Source organism: Sebastes umbrosus, chromosome 14 (genome assembly GCF_015220745.1).
Source record: "Sebastes umbrosus isolate fSebUmb1 chromosome 14, fSebUmb1.pri, whole genome shotgun sequence".
In the NCBI taxonomy this organism is placed as follows: domain Eukaryota; kingdom Metazoa; phylum Chordata; class Actinopteri; order Perciformes; family Sebastidae; genus Sebastes; species Sebastes umbrosus.
In genome coordinates, this window is record NC_051282.1 from 24,237,491 (window position 1) to 24,257,569 (window position 20,079).

The 20,079-nt window shown below is 43.6% G+C and overlaps 2 protein-coding genes across 6 annotated transcripts in view; one reads left to right on the forward strand and one right to left on the reverse strand.

Moving 5' to 3' along the window:
* LOC119501663 (adhesion G protein-coupled receptor E2-like) overlaps positions 1-20,079 on the reverse strand; it is a 213,824-nt gene that overhangs the window by 146,310 nt on the left and 47,435 nt on the right. The gene's annotated exons all lie outside the window — the stretch shown is intronic.
* Positions 1-20,079, forward strand: part of adgrl1a (adhesion G protein-coupled receptor L1a) — a 121,598-nt gene that overhangs the window by 49,032 nt on the left and 52,487 nt on the right. The window contains exon 2 of one of the 2 annotated variants that reach the window (XM_037792187.1): positions 3,146-3,348. In XM_037792187.1, the coding sequence (XP_037648115.1) occupies positions 3,279-3,348 (70 nt within the window). In that variant the 5' untranslated portion in view covers positions 3,146-3,278. Of the gene's footprint in view, positions 1-3,145; positions 3,349-20,079 lie in introns of those variants that run through there. The other variant, XM_037792186.1, reaches the window with a different exon arrangement.

The following is a 20,079-nucleotide window of genomic DNA, read 5'->3' on the forward strand; positions in this document are numbered from 1 at the left end:
TCATTTGGCCGCAACTGCATCCGTCTTTCCTCTTCTGCTCTCTCTTCCTACCACATTGAAATGGAGTGTTGTGTAATGCCAGCCTTTCTTTTTGTCACAAAATGAAATCAATTTATCCACCCTGCACTTTTCCCCTCCCTCCTTCCCTAAATCCCCAACCTGCCCTCCCTCCCTGCTTTCTTTCTCTGGCCCTCCTCATCTTCAGAGACCACAGGAGAGCTATTGTTGAAAAGCACAGACAGACGCAGAGTCAAAAGAAACAAGAGGAAAGACAGATTTTTCTTATTAAAACCACAAAAGTTAGAGAGAAAAAAACGACGGCCTGTCACAGCACAGGAGGGGATCACTTTTTGACCATTAATAATACAGAGCAGCGGTAGAGGAAAGGCCGTGAGAGAGAGCGAGGGCCGCCAAGGCTCCGACAGTACCACATCACATGTCAAATGCTATTTGTTTACCGCTTTTCTACTCTTTCTTTGTCTCTCCTGCCCTCCCTCTGAGCGTGTCCTTTTCTCTCAGCTTCTGGTCATAGAGGGTGGTCGCAAACAAACTCAAATTAAGGCGCAGGCTGCACTGGTGCAGAGGTTGTGTTTGTGTGTTGTGCCTACGATAGAAATAAACGTCGGTGTAAAGAGCAGCTGCTGCGGATGTGCTTTGTACTCGGTGTTCTGCTTGCGTTCCCTCTCCCTCTTCGCTGTTTGCCCTCCCCTCCTCTCTCACTCCGTCTTGCTCGTACTCCACGACATCCAACATACTAATCCACACAGCGACACACACCCCGGCAGGTCGGTGGCTGCGGGCCGGGCGTTGCCACTGGGGAGGAGGGTAAATATCAGAGAAGGTCAGGAAGAGGAGGGGCTGGAGAGGTGGAGGGGAAGCCAAATCAGTGATGATGAAGAGAGGGGGTAAAGCCACCCAGTTGCTCAGGATCTGCCATCTTGGCTGCCAGGAGAAGAGAGCTTGGCCATGACTGCATGTCGTTGTGTGTGTTGGATCAAAAGATTAGTCAAATGCAGGGCCTTTTTGGACAGTTTTATCATTCCAAGTGTCTTACTTATATTTCGAGATAAAGTTTAAAATCAAGATTAGTATTAGGGTTAAAAATTAAAAAATATTTATTTTGAATTTTTGCTTCAATATTTTCAGAGTAAGATATACATTTTCGCATATTCTTCTATATGTGCTTTATCCAGAAGCTGTAAGATTTATCACATTTTATGGCTAAAACATGATATGAAATAGAAAAATATTTGCTACAGTTGGAGTTTTTGGCTCTGAAAAGATCTGTAGCACAAATTTGTAGAGTTGGAGCTCTGAAATAGTTTGTTGGGCCGAAGCTTTAGACTGTATATAAAGATGGACGACATGACAGCTCCCCAAAAAGTGAAGCCAAAATATCTCAAACGCTCACTGGTGGCTGGCTGCAGTATAGGTTATAAACCCCGTCCCCTCCATGTTAACGGATGGGACATGGGCCAAAATAAAAAGTCCACGTCAAATACATTTTTCCCAAAGATGGTTTCTGTCGTTTTAGGTAGTTCTGATCACGCTAATGTCTGTTCAAGTGTTCATTTTTCTAATAAGTTTGGTTTTAATTAGTTATTTGATGCTATAAAAAGGGGGGTGAGACGTCATGATTGACTGCTGTGATTCTCTCTCTCGCTAGCAAGCTGCGGCCGTGCTCGGCTCACGATTGATTTGCGCGAGTGTATGGGCGGGACCTCAATGCCACGGCTCCACCACTAGATCACTACTGCGTAGACTGTGGCTCCAAATGACGGCAAAATCTCAAGATGGCAGCTCCGTTATCTGGGATAATATTGTATTGTACTGTACAGTGGGAGGACGTGGAGACGCGTTGTCCATCTATACTGGGGAAAAAAAGGTTCGGAAACTTGTGTTTGGTGGATTATTTCTCTGTTGTTACAATGCTAATTTGCATTGTATATGGAGATTCAAGGCCAATCAAGGCGAGTATTTAAATAGTATCCTCGTTGGCGATGCCTGTGTTTTGCCCAAAAACAACTCTGTGACGTCAGGTTACTCCTGTGGGCTGAAGTGGTAATTGTGTAGGTTAGCTGAAAATGCTAAGACTTGAATGGAGTCATTGAAAAGTCAACACTGTACTGTAGTAGCTGAACCTGTGTGTGTGTGTGTGTGTTTGTGAGAGAGTATGTTTAATCTATTACATTATGCCCTCCTGCAGTATACGTTGTTAGATCAATCAAGTAAAGGGGTTATGGGGTTGGAGAGATCAAAGGAAATCCTCTAAACCCCCTTCAAAATAAAATTGCATCCACAAACACAAACACAGACAGATGCAGTCCAATCTGTCTGTTTCATCAGCGAGCTCAGCAGGAGGAGTATTAGCTCTAACAATACCGTCTCTACTGTTTTCTGTCTCCCAGCCCCCGGAGGGGATGAGCACTTTCTACTGTCAAGAAATCAGAGCTGAAGTTCCAGATTATGATTTATTTCATTAGGCAAATGAGATGTGTGAGCCCAACGGCACCGCTGACTGAGTCACCGCTTTTCACCGTCTCGCTTGGCTTCTGCATGCCTGTACGCAAACACACACACACACACACACACACACACGCACACAGAAGATGTGTATTTTTCACATGTTGAATATAGCCCCGTTAACAGCCCCAAAACATATGTAGCATGTCTGATTCAATCAAGCGTTCAAACACTGTGGAGTGATGAGCTGGTAGTGGTAACAGCTGTTGCCATGCCATCCTGCACAAAATGGCCTCAGATCTCCCTGTCTGATCATTATACCTGACCACCACAGGGGGAGCCTCTCCTCGCCTCGCCTCGCCTCGCCTCGCCTCTCCTCTCCTCTCCTCTCCTCTCCTCTCCTCTCCTCTCTTCTCCTCTCCTCTCCTCTCCTCTCCTCTGATACCGTTTAGTATGCTGTACCACTCATGAGCCACTCAGTTTAGTGCAGAGTTATTATCACATATTCCAGCAATGAATGCAGAATAAATTAGTCAACACTGTCTAATTCAAATGCCATACTGAGAGGGCTAAGAATGAAAATCACAACAGAGGAATAATTCCTCTTTATGGACATCCAGTTACATGCAAATGTTTATGAGGCGCTTACCCCTCTGATGTTTCTATCCCTCTTTCCCTGCAGGATCACCCTCCGGGAGGGTGTAAGCTGAGGAGGTGCCGCCCCGCTCACCTGTGCCTGCTGCTGACCGCCTCTACGCTTTAGCGCCGCCCCCTCGCCCTGCCTCCCCCCCCACCCCCGCTGGTCAGCCTCCAACATGGCTCTAGCAGTCTGGATCATCATCACCTGCGCTGTGGCTTTCAGCAACGTTGCTCCGTCTGCACCAGGTGTGTAAGAAATATTAACATTTTGTGGGATTTTTTTTGGGGAATCACTAAACTCATGTCTATCTGCATTCGGTATTTATGCTGTACATGTTCACTGGGGGTGGGAGTCCCCACGATACAATATTATTGCAATTTTAAACATTTTGCAATATGCTGAGTATTCCGATAAGATATCTTGCAACATATAACCTTTTTTCCCTGCAAATTATGCAGTGTGTCAACATCTGTTTTATCTAATAAGATGCAGTTTTCACCAGTTTTTCCTCGCCAAAATTTAGCATAAATTTGGAGCATTATTTAGCGTTCTTCCGGACAAGCTAACATGACACGGTTGGTAGCAAATGGATTCCTTAGGTTTTCCAGTTTCATATGGTACCAGTATCTTCACTCTAGCTTTAGGACTAAGTCGATACTTGACGTCCGTGTATCGATACAGTATCGCCACACAAAATCTAGCGATACTATGCCATATCGATTTCTATCCCCCCACCCATAGTAGTGTGTAATCCTAAAGGCTGTCAAAGTTAACGCGATAACGCAAATTTGTTTTAACTTCACTAATTTCTTTAACGCATTAACGCAACTTGCGATTTTTAAGGTTATCGCGGGCTGAGACTTAAAGCTAAAGTGAACATACTTGCATCAATGAAAATGGGTTCTATGGGTACCCATGAGTCTCCCCTTTACAGACATGCACACTTTATGATAATAACATGCAGTTTAGGGCAAATCACAGTCAAGTCAGCACACTGACACACTGACAGCTGTTGTTGCCTGTTGGGCTGCAGTTTTCCATGTTATGATTTGAGCATATTTTTTATGCTAAATGCAGTACCTGTGAGGGTTTCTAGACAATATTTGTCATTGCTTTGTGTTGTTACTTGATTTCCAATCATAAATATATACATATATTTGTGCAAAGCAAGTATATTTGCCCACTCCCATGTTGATAAGAGTATTAAATACTTGACACATCTTCCCTTAAGGTACATTTAAAACAGATAAAAAAAGATTGACTATGGACAATCATGTGATTTATCACGATTCAATATTTTAATGATAGACAGCCCCTAAAATACAGTAATAAAATGTATATTTTGTATTGCTTCACTGAGCCAGCTTGTAATGTAGCACATGAGCTGCTGTTGGGTTCGCTGTGCTCTGTGACTGGCCTGACCAGGTTATTGCAAATGAACATGTAATATTTATACTCCAGCTACGTGATGAAGGTTGTAAGCGTATTGACTTGCTGACCAGGCTGGAAACACTGCACTTGATTAACCAAACTGCCTCTACAGGAGACGGAGAGAGTGTGAGCGAGGTAGAGAGAGTGTGTGTATGTGTGAATGTCAATAAAATTTCTTGTCATCTCGATGTTAGTTGGAGCGTGGCGGGAATATAAGGGGGAATCCGTGCATGTAATGGTGCCATATGTGTGACCTCCTTGAATGTGCCATGTACCATGAGATATTTCATTGTGTGTGTGCTAGCTGTTAGCCTGGCAGCAGGTGACCTGGTTGGGCCGAAGTGATGCTGGAGGGTGTGTGTAGATGTGTAGGAGGGATTGCAGGGGAGAGGCAGAGGGTCGAGGAGAGAGAAGGAGGGGCTGCTGGGTGTCCTGCTAGTGGCCTGCCACACAGACAGCAGCACACCATCTGCTGTACGCTCGCAGTCAGCTCTGTGCCAACGAGCCGCTGGGTGATGGACAGCGAGGACGAGCAAGGGGGAGGAGCGTTAGGAAGCGCCACAGGGAGGGGCTTCGGATGAAAGCGGGAGGAGTCGAGAAAAACCGAGGGGAGGGCGGGTTAAAATTAAAACGTGTTTGTGTACGCCTGTGTCAGCATTGCTTTTAGCTTTCCCTCTGTGTAAGCTCTGATTGGCCAGGTGCTGTTCTAATTTGAGTCGGTGCTGGGTTTTTTTCCATCTTAATTTGGCTGCTTTCTGTAACATTGGATTTGAGCAGCGTACGCTCTGTTCCATCGGACACATTTGGCCTCTGGCGCTGTGTTTGTGTGTGTGTTTGTGTGGGTGTGCATTTGCGTGAAAATAATCCAACTATCTGTGTGACCCGGCACTTGGGGGGTATTAATAATGCATTAATAATCAATTGACTTGTTATCTGTATTCAGCCCCAAAGCACAGGCGCAACATTTGGTTTGATGAAATTAAGAAAAGCTTTTCTCAGGCACGCAGACATCGTTTTGGTGCTCATAATTTTGGCAGCTGAATTTTGGCTGAAGTATATTCACTTTAAGGCTGGGACGATTCGACTATCTCCCGATTCGATACTATCAAGATACTTGGGTGCCGATTCGATATGCATTACGATTTTTAAGTATTGCAAATCAAAAAGTTGAATCATACACTTCTAGGGACCTTAACTTTGGAAAATATCTAAATTAATACAGTCAAAATGTTTGATTTTTAGCATGTATGTAGTCAGAGATGTCCTGAAGTCAAATATATCAGTCATTGTCAGGCATTATTGATTATATTTTTTCCAGCAACCCAAAAATCAAAGAATAAAGACATTTTCCTCACAAAATTAGTGGTATTTTCTTTTTAATTTATAAGGGATATGTAATGTTTTATACTTCTGGTTAATATAATTAATCAATCTTATTTCTATATATGTATTTTGTATATAAAGCTCCCTTTGTTAACACCTTATTTTGAAAACCAGATGAAGTCACGCATGTATAGTTCCACTAACTTCACCAAGTCCGTCACTAGCTCTCCCGTCAGCTTCGTTCTCTTTAAACATCCATGGTCAGCTCCATCTGGGCCGTTTGAATTCATTTAACATAAATGTCAGTATATGGGTGCTCTGCAGTTATAGCATCACAGAGATGTGAGTGACGGCTGGCTGGCCGCAATACAATAACGTTTCCTGTCCATAACAGCCTTAGCATGCAGCTTTAGCCGTGATGTCTAGCTCTGCTTTTCCTGCAATGTGTGAAACCCAAAGTGTTTCCATACTTTACTGTATGTGTAGTGTTTAACACTTTGAATTTAAAATGTGAGGGTACAGGTCGTATCCACACAGACCCTCCACTGTTCTCTGCTTTCTCGTTTAGGATAAGGAAAGCATATGACGTCATGTTTTGCGGACTACAACAAAAAAAAGCGGTAACTTCCTTCCACCTAGACAGCATTGACTCAAATGAAGCAAATATATTAATTCTGGCATTAAAAAATCTATTCAAAAAATATCGCGAAACATAGGTGAATCATTTTTTTCCCACCCCTAACTCTCTGTATTCTACTAGTGTGATCAGAGAGCAGGAGAGACTGAGAAAAGGGAGCGAGGGAAGAGAGGTAGACTTTAAAGGAGGAGGGCTGGGTTTTTTGATGTGACGAGAGCCGCTGAAATCACTCTCGGGCTAATCAGAGCTCATTTGGAAACCTGCAGGATCATCACACATGGCTTCACAGTCTAATGTGTACCCCTGCTCCTCCTCGGCGTCCCGACTAATCTGCCATGCTTTAACCTCGCTCTACTCCTGGCTGCACACTCTAATATTTACCCCGAACGCTCGCACAGTTATTCTCCTGCGGAAGCAGCTCTTTAATGCAAATGTTCCTAACCAGCGTGAGCTTCTCTTTCCCACAAACCTCACTCACCTGCCCTATTATCTTGTTAAATCACTGCTCCATTTCTCTTTTGAAATGCAGTGGCTGTGTGAAAACAATATTTTCATGTGTGAACGCAGACTCATACTAACGGAGCTAAATAAAGCCATGTTCCTACCGGTATGCACAAAACCCCTCCACCAGCCAGGCCCGGCAGGCTCCCCGACAGACTGACATGCATACCCTGACAAACCGAATGTCCCGCTGATTCCACAGAACGCTCCAGAATGTACAACCCTTCGCACGTAGCGTTGCTGCTCTGAAAGCCCATTAGGCTTGCTTAATGTGGCAGGCATTGCAGGCAGCTGCGCCGTACGTGATGAAGCCCTGACACAGAGCTTTCATTTAGCACAGCGCAAGCATCGCTGTGTGTGCATGTGTGTTTGTATTTATGTGCACCAGCGGTGGAAGCCAGACCATAATAAGCCCACTTGTGGGTCATTTCGGTCTGTAATGTGAGGTGTGTTAATTTGCAAGTGTACATACTGTATATGTGTGTCCGTGAGTGCGTAGTGTAAGTGGGTTTCTGAGTGTGTTCAGATGTCGGATGTGTGTCGTATCAGGACGCCAGCGCCAGCTGACTGGTGGAATCTGTTCTCATCTCCCCTGTATTTAAGCCTTTGCTCTCAGATCAGTCGCGTGGAAAGGCCCCTGGTCCTTTAGAGCACACACAGACATTTTTATCTGTCTTCCCCTCGTCTCCCCGGCTTTTTTCTTCGGCGCCTTTTTCTCCCGAACGGTAGTTATTATTTAAGGATGGGGGACTAGCTGTTTTTACACATCTTCTCAACAAAGTGCTTTAGTCTCTTGACTGTCCTTGGATGGTGACAATGTCTGAATGGGGACTGATCTCGACGCAGTGTTTGGCTTTCTATAATGCACGACTGGGTGGTGCATATTTTTCAGGGAGGGCCGCATGAAGAATTCACCATATGCCTTTGCAAGCCAGATGCTCCTTTATGACTGAGCTGACAGTTATTTCGGGTCTTGAGTGTTGCTCAACCCGAGATTTAAAATTCTGAGCAAAGAATAAAATGCCTGACCCGAAACCACATCCAGTATTTAAGAGAGTAGACTTTCAGTCCCGCAATGCTATAATATTAAAATGATAATTTCAAAAGTGCAACCTACTCATTAATTCATAAGAATTGATTCCCTGACAGGCTTGTAGCAATAATATCTCGAGAGGAGGCAATAAAGCGATAGTGCCGCTAACCTTGCTCCTGTATGTGCACTTGGCTTCTTGTCGTATAATTTGCTGAACAGCATATTGCCTTAATGAGTGTTTTGTAAACTCTTAGCTCTACATTTTTGTAGCTAACGGACAGGTCTGAAAAACGGAGCACATATGAGACAGTGCGTGGTATTAGCTGACCAGAATCAGGTGACACTAGAATAACACATATCTGGTCATTAAATCAGTGGTTATAAGTAGGGCTGCACGATTATGGCCAAAATGATAATCAGAATTATTTTGATCAATATTGATGATTATTTATCATGATTATCCATTGATTTTAGCAACAACATTTTTATTTCACTTTCACATTAAAATAAACGCTATGCTATATGCTTTCACTTCCATGCTGTGCTACATTCCCACTAATGTACAAATTATGGCTGCACGATGAAAAAACTGACATAACAATATTTTTTTTCTGCTATATATATATTGCAATACGAAAAAAATACCGGAATATTCACCTTACCCTTTTGTTAGCTACATTTTAAAGTTAAACGCTTCAATCTGGTGCACTTTGAGATTACAATTAGCAACATTAAGAGGCTAGGTAAACAATTTTCTGCTCTCTGTCTAATCATAAACACATTGGTTGTATAGATAATAACTATACACAAAAGTGAAGCCAAAACATCTTGATAGCCGGCTGGTGGCTGGATGTTCGTTTAGGAAGCAGGCAATCATGTTCATTTAATTGTGGGAAGCCAAAATTGTGATCGCGATTAATATTCGATTAACTGTGCAGCCCTAGTTATAAGGCTCATAGATGTGGGTCAGTAGGGCCCTGCTACACCTAATGGTAGGTTTTGTCATCTGTTCACATGGTCGAAAAACCAAAAAAAGGGAATAAAAGAGGTTGTCAGGGTAGAGGTCGGAGCGATGGATGGGAACCAACAATGTGTGTTTCACTTTCACTTTTGAAACGTAGTTATTTTAAGCCAAAACACAATGTTTTTTCCCCAAAACCTGTGTTTATGACGAAGTGTTTTTGCTGCCTAAACTTAAAGAAGCTGTTTTGTTTGTCTTCAAAACGTAACATTTCATTCAGTTTTACAACATTACGTGTTGCTTTTAAGTTTCGCTTTCACTTTTACAAAGTAGTAGGCCTAGTAGGCCCCTAATGACCCACATCTATGGTGCTTATAGCGAGCGATAACGCCTATTTAATGGCCTGATAACAGTCGAATCGGCTGCAGCCATAACAAGTGAATGAGGTGAACTTTATAAATTGGCAGGCTCACACTCGTTGCATTGCACCTGATGCTGTTAAGGTTGTGCTGAATTCTTTGGTTTCTTATTAATCATACATTGAATTCATTTGGGGAAACAGCCTTGTAAGTCTTTTATCTCCAAATACAACATTACAACCACATGTTGCTACAATTTCCTAAAGTATTAGTTGCAGGCTCATAGACAGACAGATGACTTACACCACACTTTAAATTCAGAACTATACAGACAACTTGCATTTTCAAGTTCCTAATAACTTTGTCTTTTATAGACCATTGGAGCCGGCTAGTTATGTGTGTGTTTAAAGAGACAAGTAAATGCTCTCATTTTGTTGGAAAATGACCTTTGAATATGTTTTTTTTTCTCTCTGCCATAAAGCTGAAATCCACAGGCTTCACTGACACTAATTGCTAATCTAGCGGCTTGTGAATATTGCTGCGTATCATCTGGATTTTGCAATAAAAGAACTGCTGTAAAGCCTTTTTTCCCCCCGTTTCTCTCTCTTCGCCTCTGGTGTGCGTTTTTTAAGCTTTCATTGAATCCCCATCTTACCAGCAACAGTCTCACTTCTCTCACTCGCTAACACTCGCCTCTCATTTTCATCCAATCTCTCTGCTTTCTCTCCACTAACACCTCAGCCATTACTCCCTCTCTCCTCACAAACTCCTCTCTTTTTTGCTGGCCTTCCCTCTCTACCTTCCTATTCCCTCTGGGGACATAATACCAGACATTTAGTAGTCGAAACCAATACCAGTAAAATTCCACAATTCTCAATACTAATTCGAGACCACGGTAAACAAAAGTAAAACAATAAATCCCACGTACTTCAACATCCTTTATTCTGTTTGATACTGTTTTTTGTCAGGAAGTTAAACAGCTCATAATTCCCTCTTTATTATTTATTTTATATTGCTGTGAAAGCATCTCCTTCAAACAACTGGATTTATTCAAGTTTCTCATTAAAAACTACATTTTACAAGATTACATTTGAACACTTCATCATAATGTTATAATTTACCTTCGCACACACCTAATTTTTACTGAATAGAGCCTGAATGTATCATAATGTAAATCAATGGCACCTACTGTGTTGAAATTGGCAACGCTAGCTAATGTTAACTAGCTCTCTTACTGTCGATTTCAACACAGATTTGATGTTCACAACGTAGCATTATCAGGGAAAAAATAGGTGCAATAGTTGAGTTTACGGCATCCCAAACACATTTTCTATCGTCCCTGGTATGACAGGACGCCGTTAGTCTCGAGCATTGACAGTACCTGTGTTACTGTAGAAAAACGAGTACAGTGATTAACCGCTTATAGTGATCAAAAAGCTTGGGACAGAGTAATTCCTAATTGCTAAATAAATGCTGTTTAAATAATTTGCTTATAGTAATCAAGTAGTCCGCTTACAGTGTTCATTTTGAGTCTTTTTATACAAGACAACAATGTTTTCTCTGAAAAAAAACAAAAAAAAACGGGATAGCACCTGTGATTGAAGACGCACTCAAGTAGATTAATAATGCCTCGTCACGTAATGCCCCCAAAGTGAAACTTTGCCGATCCTCAACCGGCTCTGCGGCACACATGCAGACCGGCACCCGTGATAAATATACAAACAAATATACAAATGTCAATTATATGGTATTCTGCATGAGAAATGATGCACAACAACAACAATTTGGTTCTAATAATCATTCGCTTATAGTGAACAATTTGACCCAGACAGACGTGAAGCCGTTTACACTGTACAGCCACATTTTCAGATTTTTGGCATCAACTTGGTAAGTATCAGTTCTCGTGACATCTTTAATTCCCTCTACCGCTTCCAATTTCCACCTTCTCTTCACCTCCTTCCTCTTCTGCCTTACCCCACTTTCTCTCCAGTCTCCCTCCTCGAGTATCACCCCCCTGGCTCTGCTTTCCTTTCCTTTCCCTCTGCCTACTATCTGTCTAACGGGGAACATCTCCTGTTGTTATCATTCCCTCCTTCCCCTTTCCTTTTCGCCTCTTTCTGTCTTTCTCTGGTCTGCTCCCTCCCCGGTGCTGGGGGTTTGCTGTGCTCTTCAAAGCCCTTGGCTGAGAGCAGTAGATCACAGAGAGGCCTGTGTGAGTGAAAGGTTAATGGATGGCCTTTGAACATATATTGGTAGTCGGGGGCGGGCGGGAGAAGGAGGGAGCGGCCGGGGCGGAGTGGCGGTGTGTTCTTTCAAACCTCCCTTTGAAGATGACGCACACTGCTCTCATGTGTCGGCGCCTGTATACGGGGGGCTGTGCCTTTTTTGTTTATTCATTCGTTCACAGTGTTAGTGTGCTTTTGCGCGCGTGTGTGTGTGCCCATTTTGTTTGTGTGTTTGTGTTTGCTTGTAGTTGTGTGCGTCGGGGTATGTTAGTTTGTGTACATTGATTTGTGTACCGCAAACAAGCTCCTACATAAAGGATTGGGGACTGTGTTCCTGTTTGTGCAGTCGTGTGATAGCTGCCTCTTTTCTCTCAGGGCCTAGCTGCGTAACTTTGAAGCTTTGCAGCCGTGAAGGACTGAGTGTGTGTGTGTGTGTGTGTGTGTGTGTGTGTGTGTATCCGGGAGCGCTGGTTCGTGAGTGTTGGTGTGTGTGTGTGTGTGTGTGTCAAGCATGTCATGTGCTGGAGAATGTGTGCATTTGCTTCGCGTGTGTTTTTGTGGACTGCAGATTGATAATTACCAGCAGCAGCTTACGGCTGGCAGCCAAGGGCAGAGAGTGTGGGAGAGAAAGAGAGGAACGCAGGGAGAGAGATGGATGAGTGGAGAGGCTGGTAAAACTGTATGAGAAAGAGAGAGGGGGTGAAGGAGGATGGGAAGGGAAGAGGGGAAAACTGGAGGTGAAGGGTCAGGACGAGAGGGAGGAATGGAGACACGGAGAGAACGAGGGGAGGGTGAGGAGGATGGGTGGGGAGGGTAAATGAGAGAGTTTCCGGGTGGATGAAATTGGATGAGGGATCGAGGGATGTTGCTGAGGTGAAAAAGAAAAACACAAAGAGTGGAAGAAACATACAGTATGTGTTCATTGCACTGCAGGTGAACAAGATGGCACACGAGGATAAGAGGGATTCAGCAGCAGCCAAAATCATTTTTAATTCATATTAGGGCTGTCAAAGTTAACGCGATAATAACACCTTAACGCAAATTCGTTTTAACGCCACTAATTTCTTTAACGCATTAACGCAACTTGCAATTTTTAGGTTGTAGCGGGCTCAGTATTAAAGCTAGAGTGAAGATACTGCATCATATGAAACTAGAAAAATTAAAGAATCCATTGGTACCAACCATGTCATACTAGCTTATCAAGAAGGAGGTTAAATAACGCTCTAAACTTACACTACATTTTGTCGAGGAAACACTGTCATGGCAATTTTCAAAGTGGTCCCTCGACCTCTGACCTCAAGATATGTGAATGACAATGGGTTCTATGGGTACCCACGAGTCTCCCCTTTACAGACATGCCTACTTTATGATAATCACATGCAGTTTTGGGGCAAGTCAGCACACTGACAGCAGTGGTTGCCTGTTGGGCTGCAGTTTGCCATGTTATGATTTGAGCATATTATTTATGCTAAATGCAGTAGCTGTGAGGGTTTCTGGACAATATTTGTCATTGGTTTGTGTTGTTAATTGATTTCCAATAACAAATATATACCTACATTTGCATTAAGTAAGCATATTTGCCCACTCCCATGTTGATAAGAGTATTAAGTACTTGACAAATCTCTCTTTAAGGTACATTTTGAACATATCAAAAATGTGCGATTAATTTGCGATTAAATATTTTAATCGATTGACAGCCCTAATTCATATATATGAAAAATGAAGGTACCGGAGCACTTGAAATGCTGCACCTACTTGCAATGAGATCGATCAGCTCATAAACATACACGGTAAAACTACATACACTCTGTCCACACGTCCAGGCCTGTGGCTTAGCCTATAAGGAGGTTAATTAAGTGTCTAATGCAGCGGCAGGGCCGGGCTTTGACACTCATCTTTCCTAACTGGTCTCTGGATGCGACTTGCAACTCTTCTAAATGCACACACACATCTTTCTGACAGGATGGTACTCACTCAGCCAGCACCCCCTTCTCCTCTCTTTCCTTCACACTTTATTTCTCACTCTCCCTCCTTTTTTCTTCTCTTCAGTCTTAACTTTCCTCTCTCTCTCTCGCTCTCTCTCGGCTCTACTCTCCCTACTTCCCCGTGGCTGTTTTCCCTGCATCACCTGCAGTTTTCACTCCACCACAATGTTTATATGAATCTAGGTCTGACTCACTGTCTGCTGGCCTGCCTCTTGTGATATGTACTGGGAAACAGACAACAGAATAGAGTTGTGTTGGGGCCTGTAGCGAAGCTCCCGTCCCCGGGGAGATGGAGGATATTTTACACCAGGTGAATCTCCTACTTTTTAGGCAGGCTGATTTTTATTTTTGAGGCTATGCTTGTTTCCCCCCGCTGAGGCGCTTTTATTGCATAATTAGGCGCCAGGGCCGGCAATGAAGTGGTTTGACAGTATGAGCACGTCCCGTCTCGCCTCCCTCCTCAAGTGTGTGTGTGTGTTGCTCTGTGTCTCAGTGGCTTTTTAACCGCCTGTCTTGATCTCCCTGCTATGCCTGCTAGTTCCCCCCACAGCAAAGTTTGTCAACACACACCGAGAGTTCTCGGGGTTGAGGGTGGATGAGGGTTAGGGCTTGTGTTTGCAAGAATTTTGCAGTGTCTGTGTGCATTGCAAATGCATGAGTATGGGTTGCATGAGGGGTATGTGTATCGCATTTCAGACGGGGGCAGGTTTAATTTTCCTATGAATGATGTAATGTTATGGGCTGTGCTGTAATTCGGTTCAGTTAGAGGGCTGCTGAGGAGAGAGGCTGAGTGGATCAGAACAATAGGAGGTCCTCTCTCACACAAATCTATCTGCCTCGCTCCTTTTATGTCGGTGACCTTGTACCTCCGCAAAGAACGGTCGCCGTGTTCATCTCATGCCAGCATCTAGTTTGATGGTTTCTATCTTTTCCTATTGTTACTCAGTCTAATTTGCTCTGCCGTTCCCATCCCTCCCTCCTCCGTGCGCTAGCTCGACTCGGCTCCATCACAGTGGATGTGTGTCATTTTGGCGCTGCTTTGTGTTCTGACCTTACAGCGCTGCTGGTGACTCCGCGTACAGTCGCTCCTCATCTCATCTCCATCGCCTGTAGGAGACAGGCGGAGGAGTCAGAGGAGATGAGATAGCATCCTAGCTTTGAGGCCAGCGTTGCCCCTTCCTATCACCCACACACACACACACACTATCCCACAAGCTCACACAGCCCCCCCACCCTCATGTTAGGCCTTTAGGTTTGTCTCAGGATGTCACTTTGTCACAACTCCTCAGCTTGAAGGCCGCCTGGATGTGACAGCTCTGGCCGCATCGCCTCAGCTCGTCCGTGGTGACAGGCCACGCTCCAGCGAGTCATTACGCTAACTCGCAGTGCTAAATGAGTCGCTACGATACAGCGCTAAGCTGTATAAAGTACTGGAGGAATTGGTCTGGATTATTCTGTGCTAGAGAGGGATTCCCATCATTGATACCTCTCAGTTCTGTCCAATGACTGTAAAATTACTTGTTCTTCTTCGCCAGGTTTACTAACCTGAAACTCGTGAGGGAGTTAGCCATTTTGGCCCGAGCTGAGGGCATATGTAGATGTATACTTTGACAGTATTATTCCATAGCCTTAATGCAACTTAAAGTTCATTTTAAGGACGGTGATATAACAAGAATCCTCATCAGAAGCATTGCCCAGTGTCTCAACTACCGCTTGGCGAGACTGTCCTCTGGCTCTATGCTTCAGTGCTATGCTGATGAGCATTAGGCGATGACTGCTGGAACAGACAGAGGGGCTAAGAGGGGCTGATCACATTTCGGCCCCCGGAAGACAGTCAGCCATCCAGCTAACAAGTCAGCCTCAGGGCCACTGAGCTCCACGAGCATAATCTCTTATTGTGACTCAATTACAAAGTCACTATCATCGTCTCTGGCTTGTGGCTACCTGCGAGGCCAAACCTTCCCACTCAATTATTTCTGAGGAAACATGCCACAGAGTGTCCAAGGTCAAATTGTCAAAGGCGTTGAAATCAAAGCGCTTTTATGTTTGAAAGCTGATGATCGAACGTTGTCATGTTTTCAATGAAGAGAAATCTTTATCTATTCACGCTGTGGATTTTTCAGAATTCACTCTCCGGGTCAGTCTTGATAAAACAAACCAGATTTTTCTTTCAACTGTACTCAAGTGCTGGTCACAAGTCATGGTTGCAGGTCATGTCTCTTCACCTCCAAATGATGTTGGCAAACATTTGTGTGTATGTGTGTGTGGACACTAGGGATGGACACTAGGGATATCACAGTGAGGGCATTATCCTGACTGGGAACCTGAACATACATTTGAGATGCAGCTCAGCACTGTGTGTCAAGTTGTTCTCGTCATAAATCAGAAAAAAAAATGGATTAAGTAGTCAATAAATTAAAATAAATTGTGTTTAGTGTTTAAGTGCTTAGAACATTATGATATAAGTATATGATGGCCATTCCCATGCTCCATTATGTCTCATAAGTTGTTGCAGTCAGTTTTGGGTTGATGCCATTTGTTACATAGATTTGGTGCTAAATTTAACCATTTTTTACCACTCGAAAATTGATAAAAAATGATAAATTATCCCTCCAAAATACCACATTAAGACATCAACTTGAGGAACACCATAGAAAAAGCCTTGTTGTGATTTAGTATCAAAAACTTTTGACATTTGAAGATTTCTGCATGAATTGCATTTTTCGGCGATTAGATGGCGAGCCCTTCTGTTCTGGAAACTGCTCAGAAACACCCTTATTGTCAATCTACCGAGGAAAGCCATCCATCCTCTGAATGCTCTAGGTCTTTAGTTTGTGGCTGTAAAGTTTCATGAGGCTGTGATTATATAGAGGTCACCACAGGTCATTTTATACAGTGATGTCAAGTTTCAAAATGGTCTCACTATAAAGAAATGGCCACTATGGGGACTAACATCATCATACATGAATACAGTTGGGCTCATTGGATCCACAAGAGTCTCAGCTTTACAGTGATACCCAATTTATGTAATTCCAAGACAGTTTAGGGACCCCAGCATGCTGAAATATTCAAATACACCCTTTTAGAATCTGAGAAAATAACAGATTTGCACAGTATGCAACAAACTGCATGTGATTATCATAAAGTGGGCATGTCTGTAAAGGGGAGACTCGTGGGTACCAATAGAACCCATTTACATTCACATATCTTGAGGTCAGAGGTCAAGGGACCCCTTTGAAAATGGCCATGCCAGTTTTTCCTTTGAACTTCGTAGTGTTATTTCTTCCCGAGGAGCGGCTAATGTAATCGGTGTATGCCTGAACACTGTGTAACACCAGTAACTACCGCGGCAAGCCTAGCGGAGGCTCGTAATGGCAGAGAAAGGATGAAGTGTGTGCAAAAGACTGGCTTCGATTCTGCAAAGTGATGTTCTTGTCTGAGGGTCCAAGCATCTATCCACCCTCAGGCTTTAATTACTGAGTGAGGATAATGAGTCAAATCCAATCACCTCTCTCTCTTGCTCTTAATTTGTATGGAGCTTCTATTATGAAGCCAACCGCTTCAGCCCCTCACACCAGCTGCCCTGGAGTGACACCAGGCCCCTGTCTGTCTGTCTGCCACACTGCCACGTCTATGCATATCAGCTCTTGTAATTATTGAATTGGCTCATATCGTTATCAGTGTGTGGAACAATTGGTAACAGTTCCTTGCGGATGACAGGTATTAACACAGTTTTATATACCGCGGGAGCTTAGTCACAGTCTCACAGTGAGGGATTAGATCCACCTATACATATGGCTGCTGCTGAGAAAGACACTTTGTCATCCAGCTATTATGAGTCTGACAGGCACGACTAAATGGCCACGTGTGCATCTTCGTGCGTCTGTGTGTGTGCGTGTGCGTGTGCGTGTGCGTTGGCTGAAGAGACCCTGAAACCTTAATGGATTCCTGCAGAGTGAAGGACAATCGTAGCCCATGGCCAGTCCAAGCTTATCCTCTGCTCATCTCATCTCAGCTGAGCTCAGAGCCAGCCACAGCTCCAGCTAGGCCTCAGGCCATCTGGCTGACACAACCACGTACACACACACTCTCACACACACACACTGAATCCCTGAAGCTAAGTCCCACACTTGTTTGTGAATACGCCATTCAAAAATCTCTGCGTAAATCGGTATGTAAGGTGCATCCCGCTGTATTTACACGGTGAATTCCACCTTAAACCTGGAACTTGTCAAACAGTGTGGGTGTGAAATATGATACAATATGGCAGAGGTAGAGAGAGTTGCAGCGGTGCCAGGAATAGGCTAGTTATCATGGTTGCTGTCACCATTGAAGTGCACTAGCTCAATAATGGCTGTGCTCAATTATGGCTAAATATAAACTGTAACAGGCGGGCCCCGAAAAAGAAATACCTGGAAAAGATAAGGGATTTATACATTCAGGGTGCTTTCACAAGTCATAGTCCGTTTGGCTAGTCCGAATCATACTTTGGGTTCATTTTCTATTTAGTCTGGTTCGGTTTCACAGTGCACACATCAAAGTGGACCAAAAAAAAAAAGAAGTTGCTGAAGGGCGTGTTTCATCTCGGGAGCTGACACTTCTATGCAGGGAATTGTACACTTTGATGCTGTCACTTTTTCACTTTGACTCGACACTGATCGACTGAATCCCTTCTCCTCCAGTTTATGACTTTTCATTACACTGATTGGTCAATCACGGCGTTCTAAGGTCTGTCATTTCTTTATAACAGACCGTTGCTATGGGCCCAGTTCTGATGTTGGACTCTGGAGGACCGTTTTTGTGTCAAATTATTGATTTCTAAAGTAAGTAGCCGTGTAATAAGGGGGATAATGTACAGCTAGCAGGTCATTGTTTAATAAACCCTGACAGGGCAATACGGTGGACCTTGACACGCCCTGAAGTGGTTTATTTCACAACATTGATCCACTAGCTGTACATTATCCCTTACATAAACGTCACTGTTTTTGCGGACTTTATTTAGCATATTCTTGTTTGTTCTCTTCGGACCAGATGTAAAGCAAACAGAAGTACAGGTCAGTCCTCTCCCACTCATGTTAACCATCGTTTACCTGTGTCCATCTAGACAAATGACCACACAGGCAGCCTGCGTTTTTGGTTCACTTGGAAACGGTCCGAGACCGCCTCTCGCAAGCAGTCTCGGTCCGGTTGTTTTGGTCCGCACCGGAGTACGATTACCGCGTTCACAACCGGTCAAACAAACCGCCCCAGAGTTTGATTAAAGCAGACTAAATGTTGGCTTGTGATAGCGCCCTCACATACATCACAATCTGTGTAAAATTGGACAGGTGAATTATTGTTGTTTTATTAAATGTTCTGTCTTTCACTACGTTTACATGCACAAAATATTACAGTTTTTGCCCTTATTCTGAAAAAGATAGTATTCCTACTCGACTGTTTACATGGCTAATGAAAAACTAATATTCCTGTTAACATGCAGCCGTGCATGTTATGGCCTTTTTTAAAGGGGGTCCCTCGACCTGAAAATGGGTTCTATGGGTTATAATAATAATTAAATACTTGACTTTAAGTTTCATTTTGAACAGATAAGAAAATGTGCGATTAATTAAAGATTAATCCGATTAAGTATGGACAATCATGCGATAAATCGTGATTAAATATTTTAATGGATTGACAGCCCTATTCATTATGTTTGGTTTGAGCCTTTACTCCACACTTAGTATGTTACTATCTAGTCAGCGAGCTACAAGCAATATATCAAACATAACAGTCATGGTAATAAGCTGAAATTATCTGCACAAACACAAGCTGATCAGAGTAACTACCAGCAATGCAACAGCCCATTATCAACCAAAAACAGTGCAGAAATGATCTTATTCCGTACTGTTGAAACAGCCAAGAAATGAAATTGACTGCCTCCTTGGGCTGATTTGCACCCTTCCACTGTGGCTATTTGTATTAGCGCTCAGTGGCGTGGCAGTAGACGGCCCTGAACAGCCAGAAATAGTTACCATATGAAGTGTGTTTGGTATGTAAAGTATGTTTAACGTGTGGTCTGCCCCCCTCTGATAGGGGCTAAGTGGAACGAGCATGATCACTCCTGGTGGCCCGCTTCAGTTTTACACTCTCTCTTGGCTCGCTCTGTGGTTCTAATCACTGGCCAGCTGTACGCCGCTGTGTACTTACACCACAGGGTAGTTAAGAGAACAAGGCCACACACTGACACCATGCATTGTACTCCCACTGTGACACCAAGACTCTACGCATACAAGTTTTTTTTCCTGTGCCCGGTACATCTGCGCATGTGCTAATTTGCTTGTGTGGATTTGTTTGTCTGGCCTCGCCTGCTGTTTGCATCTCCGTGTGCTTTAATTAGTATGCGCTTTTGCATTGAGGCCTTTGTGATTTGGCACTGCGTGCTGGCGAGGCATGAAAGATTTGAAGTCTGCCTGTGCTGCTAGTCATTCAGCCCTTAATGTGGCGCTAGTTACACAACTGAACTCTCAAGTCCCCGCTTCATA